Below are 19,024 nucleotides of genomic sequence, written 5' to 3'. Positions count from 1 at the left end.
ATCAGCTGGGCCAAATGGCCTGGTTCTGAGCTGTAAAACTAAATCTGGTTCGATGATTTCAAACTGGAGAGAAGGTAGAAGTGCGGAACGTTTATTTCCTTTTTGTTTCATGTTGGTTTTGGCGACATAGATTTCAATGACAAAGCAGGTATTTATTAGCAATTCCCCAAGCGGTGCCGGATAATCTTGACCTGCGCATTCTTTTTTTTTTAAATTTAGATTACCCAATTATTTTTTCCAATTAAGGGGCAATTTAGCGTGGCCAATCCACCTACTCTGCACATCTTTGGCTTGTGGGGGCGAAACCCACGCAGACACGGGGAGAATGTGCAAACTCCACACAGACAGTGACCCAGAGCCGGGATCGAACCTGGGACCTCAGCGCCGTGAGGCGGTTGTGCTAACCACTAGGCCACCGTGCTGCCCCTACCTGCGCATTCTTAAAGGTCTCCCTCAACCATCTAGTTTTGTTGTGCATGATGACTGTGTTTAATGGGAGTCTCTTGGGAGCCAGCATCGGTCGCCAAGATTGTCCTGGAGTTTCAGGAATTAATCTGCAGGACACTGCAGTCAGTTAGCACCGTCCAAGAGAAAGACCATAGAGGACATTAAAGATAAGCTGGAGTCAGTCAGTCTGTCAACAAAGTTTTATTCATAAAACCCCGTATATCATAAGTGCAGACGACTTTTGCCTATTCCAGTTTTCTGTCCACATAGAATTTATTGCCCATCCATAATTGCCCTTGAGGGGGTGGTCGGGAGCCAACTTCTTGAACCACCACAGTTCCTCCTGGTGTCGAATCATAGAATTTACAGTGCAGAAGGAGGCCGTTTTGCACCGGCCCTTTGAAAGAACACACTACTTAAGCCCGCACCTCCACCCCATCCCCGTAACCCAGTAACCCCATCTAACCTTTTAGACACTGAGAGGCAAGTTTGCGTGGTCAATCCACCTCACCTGCACATTTTGGACTGTGGGAGGAAACTGGAGCACCCGGAGGAAACCCATGCAGACACGGGGAGAATCTGCAAACTCCACACAGTCACCCGAGGCCAGAATTGAACCCGGGACCCTGGAGCTGTGAGGCAGCTGTGCTAACCACTGTGCCACCGTGAAGCCCAGGTACCTCTAAGGTGCTTTTTCTGTAGTGGTTTCACAATATCTGAAGATTTTCTTCGCTAAACTACATTAGTGAACCAAATGGGATTTAATAACACTCAAATAGTTTCATGATTATTATTAAGAACAAATTATAACAAACATTATAAAGAGCAAAGAAAAGTACAGCACAGGAACAGGCCCTTCGGCCCTCCAACTTGTGCCGACCATGCTGCCCGACTAAACTAAAATCTTCTACGCTTCCTGGATCCATATCCCTCTATTCCCATCCTATTCATGTATTTGTCAAGATGCTCCTTAAATGTCACTATCATCCCTGCTTCCACCACTTCCTCCGGCAGTGAGTTCCAGGCACCCACTACCCTCTGTGTAAAAAAAAAAAAAACTTGCCTCGTACATCTCCTCTAAACCTTGCCCCTTGCCCCCTAGTAATTGACCCCTCTATCCTGGGAAAAAGCCTCTCACTCTCCACTCTGTCTATGCCCCTCATAATTTTGTAGACCTCTATTAGGTCGCCCTTCCACCTCCGTCATTCCAGTGAGAACAAACTGAGTTCATTCAACCGCTCCTCATAGCTAATGCCCTTCATACCAGGCAACATCCTGGTAAATCTCTTTTGCACCCTCTCTAAAGCCTCCACATTCTTCTGGTAGTGTGGCGACCAGAATTGAACACTATACTCCAAGTGTGGCCTAACTAAGGTTCTATACAGCTGCAAAATGACTTGCCAATTCTTAGATTCAATGCCCCGGCCAATGAAGGCAAGCATGCCGTATGCCTTCTTGACTACCTTCTCCGCCTGTGTTACCCCTTTCAGTGACCTGTGGACCTGTACACCTAGATATCTCTGACTTGCAATACTCTTGAGGGTTCTACCATTCGCTGTATATTCCCTACCTGCATTAGACCTTCCAAAATGCATTACTCACATTTGTCCGGATTAAACTCCATCTGCCATCCCCCCGCCCAAGTCTCCAAACAATCTAAATTCTGCTGTATCCTCTGACAGTCCTCATCGCTATCCGCAATTCCACCAACCTTTGTGTCGTCTGCAAACTTACTAATCAGACCAGTTACATTTTCCTCCAAATCATTTATATATACTACGAACAGCAAAGGTACCAGCACTGATCCCTGCGGAACACCACTGGTCACAGCCCTCCAATTAGAAAAGCACCCTTCCATTGCTGCTCTCTGCCTTCTATGACCTAGCCAGTTCTGTATCCACCTTGCTAGCTCACCCCTGATCCCATGTGACTTCACCCTTTGTACCAGTCTACCATGAGGGACCTTGTCAAAGTCCTTACTGAAGTCCATATAGACAACATCCACTGCGCTACCTGCATCAATCATCTTTGTGACCTCTTCGAAAAACTCTATCAAGTTAGTGAGACACGACCTCCCCTTCACAAAACCATGCTGCCTCTCATTAATATGAGACCAGTCCAAAGATGTGCAGGTTAGGTGGATTGGCCATAATAAATTGCCCTTAGTGTCCAAAATTGCCCTTAGTGTTGGATGGGGTTACTGGGTTATGGGGATAGGGTGGAGGTGTTGACCTTGGGTAGGGTGCTCTTTCCAGGAGCCAGTGCAGACTGGATGGGCCGAATGGCCTCCTTCTGCACTGTAAATTCTATTTTTTTTTAAATGTCCATTTGTTTCCAAATGGGAGTAGATCCTGTCTCGAAGAATTCTCTCCATAATTTCCCTACCACTGACGTAAGGCTCACTGGCCTGTAGTTCCCTGGATTATCCTTGTTACCCTTCTTAAACAAAGGAACAACATTGGCTATTCTCCAGTCCTCCAGGACATCATCTCAAGACAGCGAGGATCCAAAGATTTTTGTCAAGGCCTCAGCAATTTCCTCTCTAGCCTCCTGCAGTATTCTGGGGTAGATCCCATTAGGCCCTGGGGACTTATCTACCTTAATATTTTTCAAGCTGCCCAACACCTCGTCTTTTTGGATCTCAGTGTGACCCAGGCTATCTACACACCCTTCTCCAGACTCAACATCCACCAATTCCTTCTCTTTGGTGAATACTGATGCAAAGTATAAATGCAAAGTATTAATGAGACTAGCAGTTTATTTCAGACTTCTTCATTTAAAAAAAAAAATTTAGAGTATCCAATTCATTTTTTCCAATTAAGGGGCAATTTAGCATGGCCAATCCACCTAACCAGCACATCTTTGGGTTATGGGGGTAAAACCCATGCAAACACAGGGAGAATGTGCAAACTCCACACGGACAGTGACCCAGAGCTGGGATCGAATCTGGGACCTCGGCGCCATGAGGCAACAGGGCTAACCCACTGCACCGCCGTGCCTCCTTGATTTCTTCATTATATATTGACTTTAAATTTCCTCCATGGCGGGATTGAATTCCCATCTCCGAAGCAGTGGTCCAGGTTTCTGGATTGCGAGTGCAAAATCCTAACCACTCTGTTACCTTACCGCCTCTTCTAATGAAGTTCGTTCAAAGCTCAGCTGGTTGTTAATAAAGTTTTTACTGGGCTCCTGTGTGCCTAATACGTTATGCAAATAAAATATCAACCTTTTCACGTCGAAATTTACAAATAATGAAGGCTGACCATTTTGTGTAGCAGGTTCTAATCTCTTTCATTTTGTACAACCAACCTCCAAACAATTGGATCAACGCTGTCGATTGTTGCTCTGCGTGCCGTTTTGAGCTGGGCATTCTGGAAAATCAAAAGGAAGCATTCTCCTCCCTCACCGCCAAATATTTAAACATCGGGGGTGGTGGTGGGGTCCGGTGGGTGGTTGGCTCGGCACATTATCTGAACTTTGAGGGAGCATGTTTTAACTTGCTGATCAGAATTTTCTAAAGGACAAGTGGTCGTACTTTGGATAGAGGCCCGTTTCCTTGCCAACCCAACGTTCTGTATAGAATCTGCTGGTCACATAGCTAAGATTAGGCCTTTATCTTGCCTCAGAATACACTTACTTGAGTCTCTTGTTAAGATAGAATGGCAGAAAGTTGCAATGCACAAGGAGACCGTTTAGCCTGTTGTGCACGAGTCGCCTCTTTGAAAGCGAAGTCGTGCTGAGTAACATGGACCCGCTTTTTGACCATGACTCTTGTGGGTTTCCCCTCAAGTGCCAACACCCTTTTAATATTATTATTATTATTTTTTTAAATTTGGACTACCCAATTCACTTTTTCTAAATGAAGGGCAAGTCACCTACCCTGCACATCTGTGGGTTGTGGGGGTGAAACCCACGTAAACACGGGGAGAATGTGCAAACTCCGTACGGACACTGATCCAGGGCCGGGATCAAACCCGGGAACGTGGTGCCGTGAGGCAGCAGTGCTAGCCACTGCGCTACCATGCTACCCCTAAAATTATTAATGGAATCAGTTTCCACCACCTTTTCAGGTAGAGCATTCCGGGACCTGACAACACCAAGTGAAAAATGATTTTCCACATTTCTCCCGTATTTCTTTTTGCCAATTGGACTGTAACCTCTCGTTACTGACCCGCTCATCAGAAGTGAATGGTTTTACTCCATCTATCCTATCATCACCTTGACTATTCGGTCACCTCTTAACACCTCTGTTCCCAGGAAAACTGCCTGAACTTTTCCAAACTCTTCTCGGTTTTCAAAGCCCTTTATCCCTGATAAGGGGCGGGATTTCCCGACCACCCTGCCGCATGTTTTCCAGCGGTGCCAGCGGGACCTACCGATCCCACCGTTGTCAACAGGATTTCCCGGTGACTGCACCCCTCGTAGCCGGGAAGCCCATGCGCCGACCTGGGACCGGAATTTCCCGCCGGCGTGAACAGCCAGTAAATCCTGCCCGAGATCTTGCGGCTTTTGCATCTTTCCCGAAGTGTGGGGCCCAGAATTGTCCACAACATTCCAGCGGAGACCTGAGCAGTGGCTTTTGTCAGTTCCAGCAGTGTCTCTTTGCTTTTATATTGTATGCTTTTATTTATAAATCCAGGTAACCCCCTATGTTTTTTTTAAATCAATTTCATTTGCCACTTTAAAGGATTTGTGCATATAGATACGAAGGCCTCTATGCTCATCTGCACTTTTCGAATTCATGACAAGATTGCCAAAGAACTTCCCCTGGGAAAATATTCAGGATGTGGTGCTGAATGTTCCTTTAAACTGTGATTTCTGCCTAGACGCTGAGAAAAAAAGGTTTAAATGGATGCGAGAGTCCCGATCTGGAGATTGATGATTCCGTTGAGCCAAGCCTGGAAGTGAACGACAAATACAGAAAGTATGAAGCGGTGAATCACATGAACAACAGACAGAGGGTTTGTGTAAGTCGTTTGGAATGGTTTATATGGTTTTTTTTTTGTCGAATTTATTTTCTCTTCCTCCTGAAATCTCCCCACATCACGTACTTTTCACAACCAAATAGCGCCCACTTATAGGCCTGGGGCCTTGATCTCTGGCCTCTCCTCAACTTTATATGAGGGGAATGCTAACGTTCTCCCAGCTCTTTACCTGCTCCGTCTGTGAAAGAATCTGGCCTTCATTTACCATCATTGACCCATGGGAATAAATATTCTCTGGAATCACAAAGTACAAATTAGATCTGAATGCTCTGGGGCAATTTTTTTCCTCTCTCTTTCTTGAGCTCCTTTGCTATGTAAACAAATCTCTCAAATGTTGATACATTCCCAGGGACTCCTGGCCTAACCCCCCCCCCCCCCCCCCACTCCAAAATGACCGCCGTCCCCAGATGATGGCATTGCAGAAGCTGTTGATTAGATGTACAGCGACAACAGCTTGCATTATGATACACCTTTAACATTGTAAACCCACCCAAGGCACTTAACAACAGCACCATGAATAAAACAATTCCTGATGCTGATCCCACCTGCTGAGATATTGGGACAGCCGAATAAAAGCTCGGTCATAGAGGTCGGTTTTAGGGTGGAGAGAGAGAGGCAGAGAGGGTGAGAATTCGAAAGCCCGGGGGCACAGCAACTGAAAGCACCACCACCAGTGATGGAGGGACACAAGTCCGGGATGGGCAAGAGGCCGTAATCAGATGGTGGAGACCTCGGAGGGTTAGGCAGCTGGTGATGACGATACACAAGCAACACAATAAATCCCTAAGACGCTGAGCTCATCATAAGGACTGAAATCTGATCACTCCAAAACCTTAACCAGATGAACTGCAATGCGGGAGAGATGCAATGGAGATGCAAATTTACAGTTTTTTTGGCCAACTTGTAACCCGACACTGTCACTCACTAGCAGCATCAAGTGGCAGAAACCAGGAACTACATTTTTTTAAATAACCTCACGCGGAGGGCACAATCTAACGGAAAGGTTTCTCAGTGACGTTTCAGGTGGGAGTTGGCTGGGAGTTTCTCCCCTGCTCTTTCAGCGAGTTCCCACTATCCAAGTCACTTCTTTCAGGTCCTGGAGAGCTTCTCTCCGGGCTAGCCCACACTTAGAATATTTTCCATCACCAGGCAGCTGAATCCGCTGGCCCGACAGGCGCCTCTGAGAATGGGCCACCATTTTGAAAGGGTGCCCCAATCTGTAAGTGAGCTTGGAGCTCCCCCATATCCCCACCCACAGGCAATGTCACCACTTCCCCCCCACCCCCTCCCCCGCCCACACCACATGGGCTCTACCCCACATCCTGCTTAGGGATCAACCCCTTTTCAGGCCTTCCCACACCTCCTTTTGGTCACCCCTCCCTTTCAGGACCCCCACCCATTACCCCCCTCCCACATTCAGGAAGCCCCTTCATACCAGCCTATCATTCCCCCACCATTCATACCAATCAGCCCTTCTTTCATGGGCATTGCCCCCTCAGGCCCCAATCCTTGGCAGTGCCACCCAGGCACCTTGGCAGTGCTGCTGCCCACCTGGCAGTGCTACATGGGCACCTTGGCAGTGCTGTAATGCCAAGGTACCTGGGTGCCAGGGGGAAAGCCAGGGTGCCATCCTACCTTGTCCCTGAGCACCAAGGGGCCTCCAATGGCCTGGATGACCCCCAGATGTCGTTCCACCTGGTCTACTTTCGCGTGGACCAATACTAATCGGCGCCTTGTTGTGGTCTCCCAGAGAGCTGGTTAGATCCACCCTTGGCGCGGCTAAATAGCTTCTTAAACCCCCTTAGCCATGCGAGAGTGGGCGGGACCAAGATTGCGACACCTCGCAAGATCTGGTTAGATCTCGCGAGGAGCAATGGTTGTTGGGAAGGTTACGCCCTCTCTTGGCATCTATCGGTTGCATCGCGCTCCCGTTCGGGTGCAATGCAGTCGGTAGATTGCGCCATAAAAATCATGATTCTGTGCACTCAGGATATGAACATTTCAAGGTGCAATCTTTTGGATTAGGTGTTAAATCCAGGCCACCTGCCTCTTCTCTCAGGTTGACGTGAAAGATCCCTTGGCCCTGTTTGAAGAAGAGCAGATGAGTTATCCCTGTGCCCTGGTGAATGCTTGTCCCTCAACTATTAATATTCTTTTAAAAAATAAATATAGAGTATCCAATTATTTTTTTTTCCAATTAAGGGGTAGTTTGGCCAATCCACCTAACCTGCACATCTTTGGGTTGTGGGGGTGAAACCCACGCAGACACGGGAAGAATGTGAACCATTCACATTGTGTGAATATACAGTGAATGGTACAACCCTCAAGAGTATTGAAAGTCGGAGAGATCTAGATGTACAGGCCCACAGGTCACTGAAAGGGGCAACACAGGAGGAGAAGGTAGTCAAGAAGGCATATGGCATGCTTGCCTTCATTGGCCGGGGCATTGAGTATAAGAATTGGTAAGTCATGTTGCAGCTGTATAGAATCTTAGGCCACACTTGGAGTATAGTGTTGAATTCTGATCGCCACACTACCAGAAGGATGTGGAGGCTTCAGAGAGGGTGCCGAAGAGATTTACCAGGATGTTGCCTGGTATGGAGGGCATTAGCTATGAGGAGCGGTTGAATAAACTCGGTTTGTTCTCACTGGAACGACGGAGGTTCAGGGGCGACCCTCAAGTAAAATCGCGCAACGCAAATGCCAAGCAATGAAATAAAATGAAATGAAAATCGCTTATTGTCACGAGTAGACTTCAATGAAGTTACTGTGAAAAGCCCCTAGTCGCCACATTCCGGCGCCTGTTCGGGGAGGCTGTTACGGGAACCGAACCGTGCTGCTGGCCTGCTTGGTCTGCTTTCAAAGCCAGCGATTTAGCCCAGTGTGCTAAACAGCCTCTTATGGCCATCTCCCACAAGAGAGGATCTAACCATTGCCCCTTGACATTCAATGGCATTATCAGCGCTGAATCCCCTGCTGTTAACAGCCCTCCCTCCCCACTATAACACCTGTGCAGGGCGCCCCTGACCCGATCGCCACAGCTTGGAGCCTTGGCAGTGCCAATCTGACACTCTGGCACTGCCACCTGGGCACCTTGGCACTGCCAGGGTGCCTAGGTGGCACCAGCAGAGTGAGGGTACCACCCTGCCCAAATTGTATGCACCTGGAGTCCTCCAATACCATGGGGATAGGGTGTGGGAGGGCCCTAGGTAGGGTGCTCTTTCAGAGAGTCGGTGCAGACTCAATGGGGCGAATGGCCTCCTTCTGCACTGTTGGAATTTTGTAGTTCTATGTAAAACAAATCTGCTATCCTTACCTGGTTTTGACTTTTTAAAATTTTAAGTACCCATACTTTTTTTTCCAATTAAGGGGCAATTTTAGCTACCTACTCGCTACACATTCCACCTACTCTGCACGTCTTTGGGTTGTGGGGGTGAAACCCATGCAGACAAGGGGAGAATGTGCAAACTCCACACGGACAGTGACCCAGCGCCAGGATCGTATCCGGGTCCTCGGCGCCGTGAGGTAGCCTTGCTAACCACTTCAACACCCCGCCGCTCTAATATGGTTGACTCTTAATCGCCCTTGGAAATGGCCCAACAAGTCCAGGGCAATTAGGGATGGGCAATGAGCATTGATCAACCCTAATTGCCCTTGAGGGGCCAGTCAACCACACTGCTGTGGGTCTGAAGTCACATGTAGAGTAAGGATGCTGGATTTCCTTCCCTAAAAGACATGAGTGAACCAAACGTGTTTCTGCAACAATCGACAATGGCCATCGTTAGACTTTTTAATTCCAGATTTTTATTGAATTCAAATTGCACCATCTGCCCTGGTGGGATTTGAACCTGGGTTCCCAGAGCATTACTAGTCCACTGACAATAGCACTACGTCACCTCCACCCCGTGAAAGAATGAAGGGAAAAAATAAAATTGGCCAATATTCCTGATTCCTGTACTTGTCCAGTGATGCTATCTGGAAATCTCTAGTGTCTAATGACTAGCAAACATCCCTGCCTATGGCTGCACATTAAGAGTTGCCAATTTGGTAAGGGATAAGAGAATAGTCGTTGCCTATTGATCCTCATGCCGGTCAACACCCTTGTATACGGGCAAAGAAAGATGGGACAAGAAAATCCCATCTGGGTTATGAGAGATGCCCCCCCCCCTCCTTTACCCCCAGACACAGTGGTGCCAGAGACCTTGATCCAAAATCGTAACCGAACCATCAAATTCTCTGGCAAGCTGCAAGTATATTTATCAGTAGAGAGCACTGCAGAAGTCCAGACTGTGTAAGGACACAACAGCAGTCACCCACAGACCTGTAACCCGGAAAATATTCAAAGGCTGAAATATTCCTTCATTATTCCAGTCAAATTCCTGTGCTTCCCTTCTCTTCAAATGGACTGTCCCATGATGATACTGTGTGTTGAATCTTGCATATCCTTCAAAGGACTGGCCCATTTGAAAAGCTGAGGGTGGGGAGAGTGACATGCAGCAACCTAAACTAGGGGAATTTCATTGGGGACAGTACAGCGACGATTCACTAAATTGGTCCCTGGGACGAGAAGAGGTTGTCCTATGATGAGAGGCTGAGTAAATTGGGTTTGTACTCTCCAAAGTTTAGAAGAATACGACGCGATCAGCTTGTTGAATACATTTAAGGCCAGGAAAGACAAATTCTTTTGAGTCTCAGAAAGTTGAGGGATATGGGGAACGGCAGGAAAATGGATTGAAGCCCAAAATCAACCATGATCGTACTGACTTGTGGGGCTGGCTGGTCTACTCTTGATACTCTTTTGTATCTTCCTAACGGAGATGGGGCAACCTACTTTGTTGGTGGGGGGGTTGGTGATCACCAGCAGTAGGAGCATGCCACATTCAGCGAAACCCCTCATATTATGTCTTCTTTTCGCAGAGAATTGCGATCGTACCAGTTATCTCTGGTACTTTGTTTGCTTTTGCTGGAGAGTGAGACAATGCAAGCGATTGCAATGGAGAGAGGAATATCCCAGCATTCCCAGCAATAGCAAAAGGGCTCCTGTTCAAACGACAGGCCTCAAGGTGAGCAAGCAATCGCAGATCCTGCAGTGAGGTGGACTGCGGAGAAGGAAACGTCATCAAAGAGAATGCCCAGAAGGATGGAAGTATATATTAAAGTCACTCTTCCATCCTCGTAGCCCAAGTAACTTGCTTAGAATCATAGAATGATACAGCACAGAAGGCGGCCATTTGGCCCGTTGCGACAGCGCTGGTTCTTTCGAAGAGCGATCTAATTCGTTGCACTCCCCTGCTCTTCCCCCATCGCTCTCCAATCTTTTTCCTTCACAAGTGTTTGTCCAATTCTCTGCTGAATCTGCTTCCACCACCCTCTCGGGCATCAGGCAGTGCATTCGAGATCACAATGACTTGCTGAATGAAAACTTTCTCCTCATTTCATCTCTGATTACCCTCGAAATCGAGCCCTGTGGCTGCCGACCCTTCAGCCACTGGAGACAGTTTCTCCTTATTTGCTCCATCAGAAGCTCTTGCGTGAGGTGATGACTTGGGCGGAACTTCATTGCAGTGTTGATGTAAGCCAACTTGTGTCACTGATAAAGATTATTATTATTATAAATTCCTGCTAACGTTCTTCACTTAGGATGCATTCAGGGACATGTTTGCATAGGAAGCAGTTTGGAGAAGTTCACTCGGCTGAGCCATGGTATGAAGACTTATGAGGAAAGGTTGAACAAGGTTGGACCGATACTCTTCGGAGTTCGGAAGAATGAGAGATGATCTTATTGAAACATGTACGATTCTGAGGGGGCTTGACAGGGTAGATGCTGAGAGGATTTTCCTCTCGTGCAGGAATCTAGAACGATGTGGCAGAGTTTCAAAATAAAAGATCACCTCATTAAGGCAGGGATGAGTAGGAATTTCTTCTCTCAGGGGGTCATTAATCTTTGGAATTCCCAACCCCAGAGAACAGTGAAAGCTGAACTGCTGAATATATTTAAGGCTGACTTGGATAGAATTATGATTGACGAGAGTCAAAGGTAATGGAGAACAGGCAGGAAAGTGGGCTTGCAGCCACTATCAGATCAGCCATTACCTTATTGAATGGCGGAGCAGGGCTGAATGATCTATTCCTGCTCCTATTTCTTGCAATAACTTGTATTGTAATGATCAAACTGTGGTCAATGTTGACTGCCCCCCAAACCCTTAAAAGGACCCAGCTTCTGACCACTGATTCCAAAACACCAGTGATTCGATGAACAGAGGATTCTGAAATTGGACCCCATCTCTTTGGTGAAGCGACAAATTCTTGGTGTCCGAAACGGAAGTAGTATTTCCTCGTGACTATGATGCTGTATTGACTATTTCAATGTCCTTGCCATCTTGCATAAACTTAGGCTTGCCCAAAACTCCATGGACTTTATCCTAACCTATACCAAGTCCCATGCTGCAATCACCCCTGCGCTCACTGACCTATATTGGTTGCTGCTCCGCCAAGGTCCCAGGTTCGATCCCGGCCCCGGGTCACTGTCCGTGTGGAGTTTGCACATTCTCCCCGTGTCTGCGTGAGTCTCACCCCCACAACCCAAAGATGTGCCTGGTGGGTGAATTGGCCACGCTAAATTGCCCTTTAATTGGGGGGGGGGGGGAAAGAATTTGGTACTCCAAAAAAATTGGTCGCTGGTGTGGCAATGACTCAGTTTTAAAATTCTCCTCCTTGTTTTCAAACCCTCCATGGCTACTCTTCCAAACCCTCCATGATCTCCGTGCTCCTCTAATTCTGGCCGACTGCACAGCCTGAATTTCATTGCTCTGCCATTGGCAGCCCTGCCTTCAGCTGTTGAGACCCTAAAACTCCACCATTCCCTCCCTAAACATCTCTGTCTCTGCATCTCTCTCTCTCTCTCCTCCTTAAAACCTACCTCTGACTAAGCTGTTGGTCACCTGTCCCAGTACCTTCTTTCTTTGATTAAACTCCTGTTAAGCCGCTCAGAACGTTTTACCTGTGTTAAAGGTGCTATATAAATGCAAGTTATTGTTGTTAGTTTTCGTGGGAGTTTCACAATTGAGCATTAACGTTGCAATCTCTTGCCCTTGCTCCACCTTCTTGCCTGTCTCTCTCGCTCGTCTTTCTCGCTCTCTCCTTCTCAGGCAGGCACACTGTCTAACCATGAAGTGTCCATTCTGGCTGCAGCACAGAGTGCCACCAGTTTGGCCTACAGCAACCCGACGGGGTCCATCCTAAATCGAGGACCGCTGCAACAGCCAATTGTACCCCGAAGTGCTCATTCATCAGGGTTGACCTCGCAAGTGTCCACAATTTCCCATTCAGGTATGTTGTTGAAATTAGTCTGAGCGTTTGCAAATGTTTCCTTATTTGAATTAATATCAGTGCCTCATCAATTCCGGGACATTCTCTTAGAATCAGAGAATCTTAGCGCGTTGAAGGAGACCACTTAGTCCATCATGCCTGTGATAGTTCTTTGGAAGAACTATCTAATCAGCCCCGTTGACCTACTATTTGCTATATATAGTGCTGCAAATTTTTCCTTTTCAAGTTTCCATCCAATTTTTATTTTAAAGTTACTGTTGAATCTGCTTCTACTGCCTTTTGAAGTGATCCATTCCAGCTCAGCGTCTAGTTGCTTAGAAACAATTTTGCTCATATTACTAATTATCTTAAAATCTGTGTCCTCTAATCTTGTTCTAATCATATCAGACACTTGAACATAACTTCTAGGCTGACGTGCCAGTGCCAGTACTGAGGGGGTGCTGCACTGTTGGAGGTGCTGTTCTTTTTGGATGAAGTGTTGTGCCTACGTCCGCTTTTGTCCTTTTGGATGGATATAAATGTTCTTAAGATGCTCTGTAACGTGGTTGAATTTCTTCCAAGCTGCCATCTTTGGTTATGGGAGATTGGAATCAAGTTAGTTCTCTGCTGTGCACCTGGCAGGGTTTCAATGCTCTAGGCCAGTCAGACCTGGAAATAGGCATTCGACTGAGGCCTGAGATGCTTCTCACATTAGCTCTAGCTGACCCTGTCGACCAACATCTTAGCACATAGTGTGGGCTTAACTCGGCTTGCAGAGAGCACCTTAGAGTCATAGACTATTATAGCGCAGAAACAGATCATTTGCCCATGTGCAACATGACCCAGACAATATTCAGGATTGGGATGATAAGTGGCAAGCGACATTTGTGCCAAGCAATGACCATCCCAAATAAAAGAGAATCTAATCATCTCTCTTGACATTCAGCGGCATTACCATTGCTGAATCCCCCAATATCAACATCCTGGTCACATTGGCCAGAAACTAAACTGGAATAGCCATATTAATATTGTGACCTTTTCTTGCGGGCAGTGGGTGTGGATTCTGTGAGGATAACTGGCCTCCCGATTGCCCCAAAGCCTGCCCTGCATCTACAAGGCACAAGTCAGGAGTGTGATGGAATACCTCCCACTTGCCTGGATGAGTGTAGCTCCAACAGCACTTGAGAAACTCAACGCTCTCCAGGACAAAGCGGCCCGCTAGATTGGCACTCCCACATCCATCTTCAACATTGCCATTCTTCACCACTGGTGCATATTGACAGCAGTGTGTCCCATCTAAAAGATGCAATGCTGCAACTCACCAAGGTTCCGAACCGGTTTAATCTAGAAGGACAAGGGCAGCAGATGCATGGGAACATCAAACGTTCCCCTCCAAGCCACTAACCATTCTGATTTGAAACTCTTATCACTGTGCCTTCACTGACGCGAGGTAAAAATCCTGGCACTCGCTTCCTAACAGCACTGTGGGTGTGCCTACACCACATGAACAGTTCACCGCCACCTTCTCGAGGGCAATTAGGGATGGACAATAAAAGCTGGCAACATCCCTTGAACGAACAAAGTAAAATGTCTGCACTGACTCTTGCTTTTCTTCACATCAGCTTCCTGTCAGCGCTCCCAAAACATTCACTGATCTTTCTGTTTTCAAGCAACTTTACCAGCTCCCATTTGGAAGAATGGGGTCATTGAGCCATTACACGCGTGGGCTCTAAGTCTGTTTTGGCCCCTCACCAACTGTGACCAGATTTTGGGGTAAGCGGGTGTGGAATCCCAAGTTGTCAGTTGTTATGTAGAGTCCGTACGATCTCGAGGCTTAAGTAGACAATATCCCAATAGGATGAGAGCATGCACTGAAAGACAGGCTGATGTAGAGTTCTTCCATTTAAATTTCACAACAGTTTTTGTTATGGGAATTGAAATAGGAAAAGAAAGAGGAAGACTTGCATTTCTGTAGCACCTTTCATGATCTCAGATCACCTTAGAGCCAATTAAATCATTTTTGAAGTGTCATCGCTATTGTTGGAAACACAGCAGCCAATTTGTGCAGAGCAGGCTCCCCAAAAACAGTCATGTGACAAATACTAGATAATCTGCTTTTAGTGACGCTGATTGAGGGACAAATATAAGCCCGGAAGACCTGGAAGAAATCACCTGTTGGTTTTTGAAATAGTGCCATGGGATCTTCTACGTTCACCCAAGGGGGCAGACGGAAGCCTCGGATTAACATCTCGGACGCAATTCCCCCCCCCCCCCCCCCCCCCCAACGCCGGGTGGGAGAATCGCTGGGGCGCTGGGCGAGTCCCGCCACGCCGCCCTGGCACCCGCACGCAATTCTCCCATCCCCCCCAAAACCGGCGCAGCGAGATTTACGGCTGGCCGCTCGGAGAATCGCCGTTTGTAACGGGCGAGCGGCGATTCTCCGGCTCGGATGGGCCGAGCGGCCTGCCCAACACGACAGGTTCCCGCCGGCGCCGTCCACACTTGGTCGCTGCCGGCGGGAACAGCGCGGGATTGCTGGGGGGGGGGGGGTGGCCTGTGGGGGGGGGGGGATCCATCACCCGGGGTGGGGGGCTCAAAATGGGTCTGGCCCGCGATCGTGCCCACCGATCGGCGGGCCAGCCTCTCTGAAGGAGGACCTCCTTTCCTCCGCTGCCCCGCAAGATCAATCCGACATTTCTTGCGGGGCGCCCGCGGGGAGGACAGCAACTGCGCATGCGCGGGTGACATCATTTACGCAGCGCCGGGGCAGCACGGTGGCCTAGTGGTTAGCACAACCGCCTCACGGCGCTGAGGTCCCAGGTTCGATCCCGGCTCTGGGTCACTGTCCGTGTGGAGTTTGCACATTCTCCCCGTGTCTGCGTGGGTTTCACCCCCACAACCCAAAAATGTGCAGAGTAGGTGGATTGGCCACGCTAAATTGCCCCTTAATTAGAAAAAATAATTGGCTAATCTAAATTTTAAAAAAAAAAAAAAAATTTACGCAGCGCCGGCAGCGTAATTTATGCTTTTATGCGGCGCCAAGGCCCGGCGTGCGTAAATGTCGCGGCGCCGCTCCTAGCCCCCCAGGGGTGGGAGAATAGGGGGCGAAGAGCGGCCTCCGACGCCGGAGTGAAACACTCCGGTTTTCACTCCGGCGTTGGGACTTAGTCTCCCGATGGGAGAATCCCGCCCCTCATCCCCAAAGGCAGCACCTCTGATGGTGCAGCACTCCCCTCAGTACTGCAGTGGGTGTTCCTGTTTAGATTTTTGCGCTCAAGCCAGGACCACCTGATTCTGAGGTGGGAAAACTGCCCACTGAGCCTGTGATGCTACACGATAATGGGTTTCTATACATGGCCAAAAAGAATGTCATTTTTTTGAATCCATACAAGGGAATCAATAATCTCTGCTGGTTTATTGAGAAATCATCAGTGTTTAATTACCAGAAAAACCAGTATCCCGTATACTTGGTAATGTTCCCGGCATCATAATGTCTTGTTTCTGTTCCCGAATCTTGTTGCTATTTTTATTTCCTCTCAACCCTAGCTACAGTGTTTTACCGCATACGTCCTTCCTTCTGCTCACATCTGATTGGCTTTCTTTGAATGAAATTTAAATGAAGCCCACTCAATTTTGGAGAGCTCGGTTTGGACCATTGAATAATAAAACATCATTTCGCTCGATGGACTGTCCATGGCTTTTCACATAGCCGGGCCTTTCTGTCCAGCTGGGTTCGGTCTGCCAAAAGCGGGAAGGTGAAAAAGAACATTGTTAGTTTAGGTAATGAGGTTACCGCACAGAGAATCGCACAGACACGTGCACTCACTGACACACGTGCACTCACTGACACACGTGCACACACACACACACACTGTCATGCACCCAGACTCTCTCCCACATATCAACAAACATCCTGACACATGCACACACATTGACTTTCACCTATTACAAGAGAGCTCTCTGGACAGTGGTCAGGTACAGACACCGCCGGGATTCTCCCCTACCTGGCCGGAGGGGGTCCCGGTGTGTTGGAGTGGCGTCCCGGTGTGTTGGAGTGGCGTGAACCACTCTGGCGTCGGGCCGCCCCAAAGGAGCGGAAGTCTCCACACCTTTAGGGGCCAAGCCCTCACATTGAGGGGCTAGGCCCACGCCGGAGTGGTTCCCGCTCTGTCGGCTGGCGTGAATGGCCTTTGGCGCCACTCCAGCCGGGGCCGAAAGGACTTCGCCGGCTGGCGTAAGTCCGCGCATGCGCGGAGCGTCAGCAGCTGCTGATGTCATACCGGCGCATGCGCAGGGGAGGGGGTCTCTTTTCCGCCTTCGCCATGGTGAAGACTATGGCGAAGGCGGAGGAAAAGAGTGCCCCCACGTCACAGGCCCGCCCGCCGATCGGTGGGCCCCGACCGCGGGCCAGGCCACTGTGGGGACACCCCCCAGGGTCAGATCGCCCTGCGCTCACTCCCCCCCCCCCCCCCCCCCCCCCCCGGACCCTAGCGCCCGCCCGTGCTGCCAATCCCGCCGGTAGGAGAGGTGGTTTAATCCACGGCGGGAGAGGCTAGTCAGCGGCGGGACTTCGGCCCATCGTGGGCCGGAGAATCGCCGCGGGGGCCCGCCGATCGGCGCGGTGCAATTCCCGCCCCCGCCGAATCTCAGGGGCAGAGAATTCGGGATACGGCGGGGGCGGGATTGACGCCAGCCCCGGGCAATTCTCCAACCCAGCGGGGTGGTCGAAGAATCCCGCCCCAGGTCTTACCAAGTACCCCTTTGTGAGTTCAGCTCACTCGATATGTGCTGTGAGTCGAAGCTGGGCTCCATAATCCAGTCTGCTGTCTTTTTACCAGCAAATCCACAAGGGCCCACAAAAAACTGTTGGGGAGATTGTCACACAATCCAACATCCTCCCTCCTTCAACTGTGAGAAATAAATCAAATATTTGAAACTTCAGGATTGAGTGGAATCTACGTATATTTGAAAACAGAGCTATTCCCAGTGCAGGATTGCATATTATGGGGCTCAAACATGTATTGGGGATTTAAATATTCAGCAATAGAGAGGCAGGTTTAATACAGGGTAAACAACCAATAACGATGACATAGTCAATGCCTTGGCTAATAATCAATGACATAGTCAATACCCTGGCCAATGACAGTCAATACCCTGGCCAATGACAGTCAATACCCTGGCCAATGACAGTCAATACCCTGGCTAATGACAGTCAATACCCTGGCCAATGACAGTCAATACCCTGGCCAATGACAGTCAATACCCTGGCCAATGACAGTCAATAACCTGGCCAATGACAGTCAATACCCTGGCCAATGACAGTCAATACCCTGGCCAATGACAGTCAATGACATAGTCAGTACCCTGGCCAATAATCAATGACTTAGTCAATGCCTTGGCCAATAATCAATGACATAGTCAATACCCTGCCAATTACATAGTCTATACCTGGCTAATAATCAATGACATAGTCAATACCCTGGCCAATGACAGTCAATACCCTGACCAATAATCAATGACATAGTCAATACCCTGGCCAATGACAGTCAATACCCTGGCCAATAATCAATGACATAGTCAATACCCTGGCCAATGACGGTCAATACCCTGGCCAATGACAGTCAATACCCTGGCCAATGACAGTCAATACCCTGGCCAATGACAGTCAATACCCTGGCCAATGACAGTCAACACCCTGGCCAATGACAGTCAACGCCCTGGCCAATGACAGTCAACGCCCTGGCCAATGACAGTCAACGCCCTGGCCAATGACAGTCAACGCCCTGGCCAATGACAGTCAATGCCCTGGCCAACGACAGTCAATACCCTGGCCAATAATCAATAACATAGTCAGTGTCCTGGTCAATAATCAATGACATAGTCACTACCGTGGCCAATAATCAATGATATTGCCAGTGCCCTGGTCAATAATCAGTGACACTGGACTACTATCGTGACAGGGCAAATAAAGGGGCAAAAATTAAGAATCAAGGGACTGATCAAATACAGTAAAACGAATCAATGATGGCTGAAAGCAGCTAACAAACAGAATCTGCTCACTGCAGCGAGTCTAGCCATGAATTAGCAATGTTACCTACCAACCGGGAAACTCAAAATTGTCCAGAGTTGGTGAAATGGGGCAGAGCCAATTGTTTGTGAAACAAAGGACAGGGTGAAAAGGTTAGGGTCAACAGCCAAGATCTGTCACCTTTTATGTCACCTTTTATTGAGAAAAGGTCATCACAGATATTGCCTCACCTGCTGAGTGTTTCCAGTACGTTTTT

At 48.5% G+C, this 19,024-nt stretch overlaps 1 protein-coding gene across 1 annotated transcript in view; it reads left to right on the top strand.

The window, feature by feature from the left end:
* mef2b (myocyte enhancer factor 2b) overlaps window positions 1-19,024 on the top strand; it is a 138,835-nt gene that overhangs the window by 82,952 nt on the left and 36,859 nt on the right. Inside the window, exons 4-5 of the mRNA XM_038778274.1 lie at window positions 5,274-5,414; window positions 12,581-12,761. Coding sequence (XP_038634202.1) covers window positions 5,274-5,414; window positions 12,581-12,761 — 322 coding nt within the window. The remainder of the gene's footprint in view (window positions 1-5,273; window positions 5,415-12,580; window positions 12,762-19,024) is intronic.

The sequence above is a fragment of the Scyliorhinus canicula genome, chromosome 18 (genome assembly GCF_902713615.1).
Source record: "Scyliorhinus canicula chromosome 18, sScyCan1.1, whole genome shotgun sequence".
Classification (NCBI taxonomy): domain Eukaryota; kingdom Metazoa; phylum Chordata; class Chondrichthyes; order Carcharhiniformes; family Scyliorhinidae; genus Scyliorhinus; species Scyliorhinus canicula.
The sequence above is the reverse complement of the archived record's forward strand: the minus strand, read 5'-3'. Positions and strand labels throughout refer to the sequence as shown.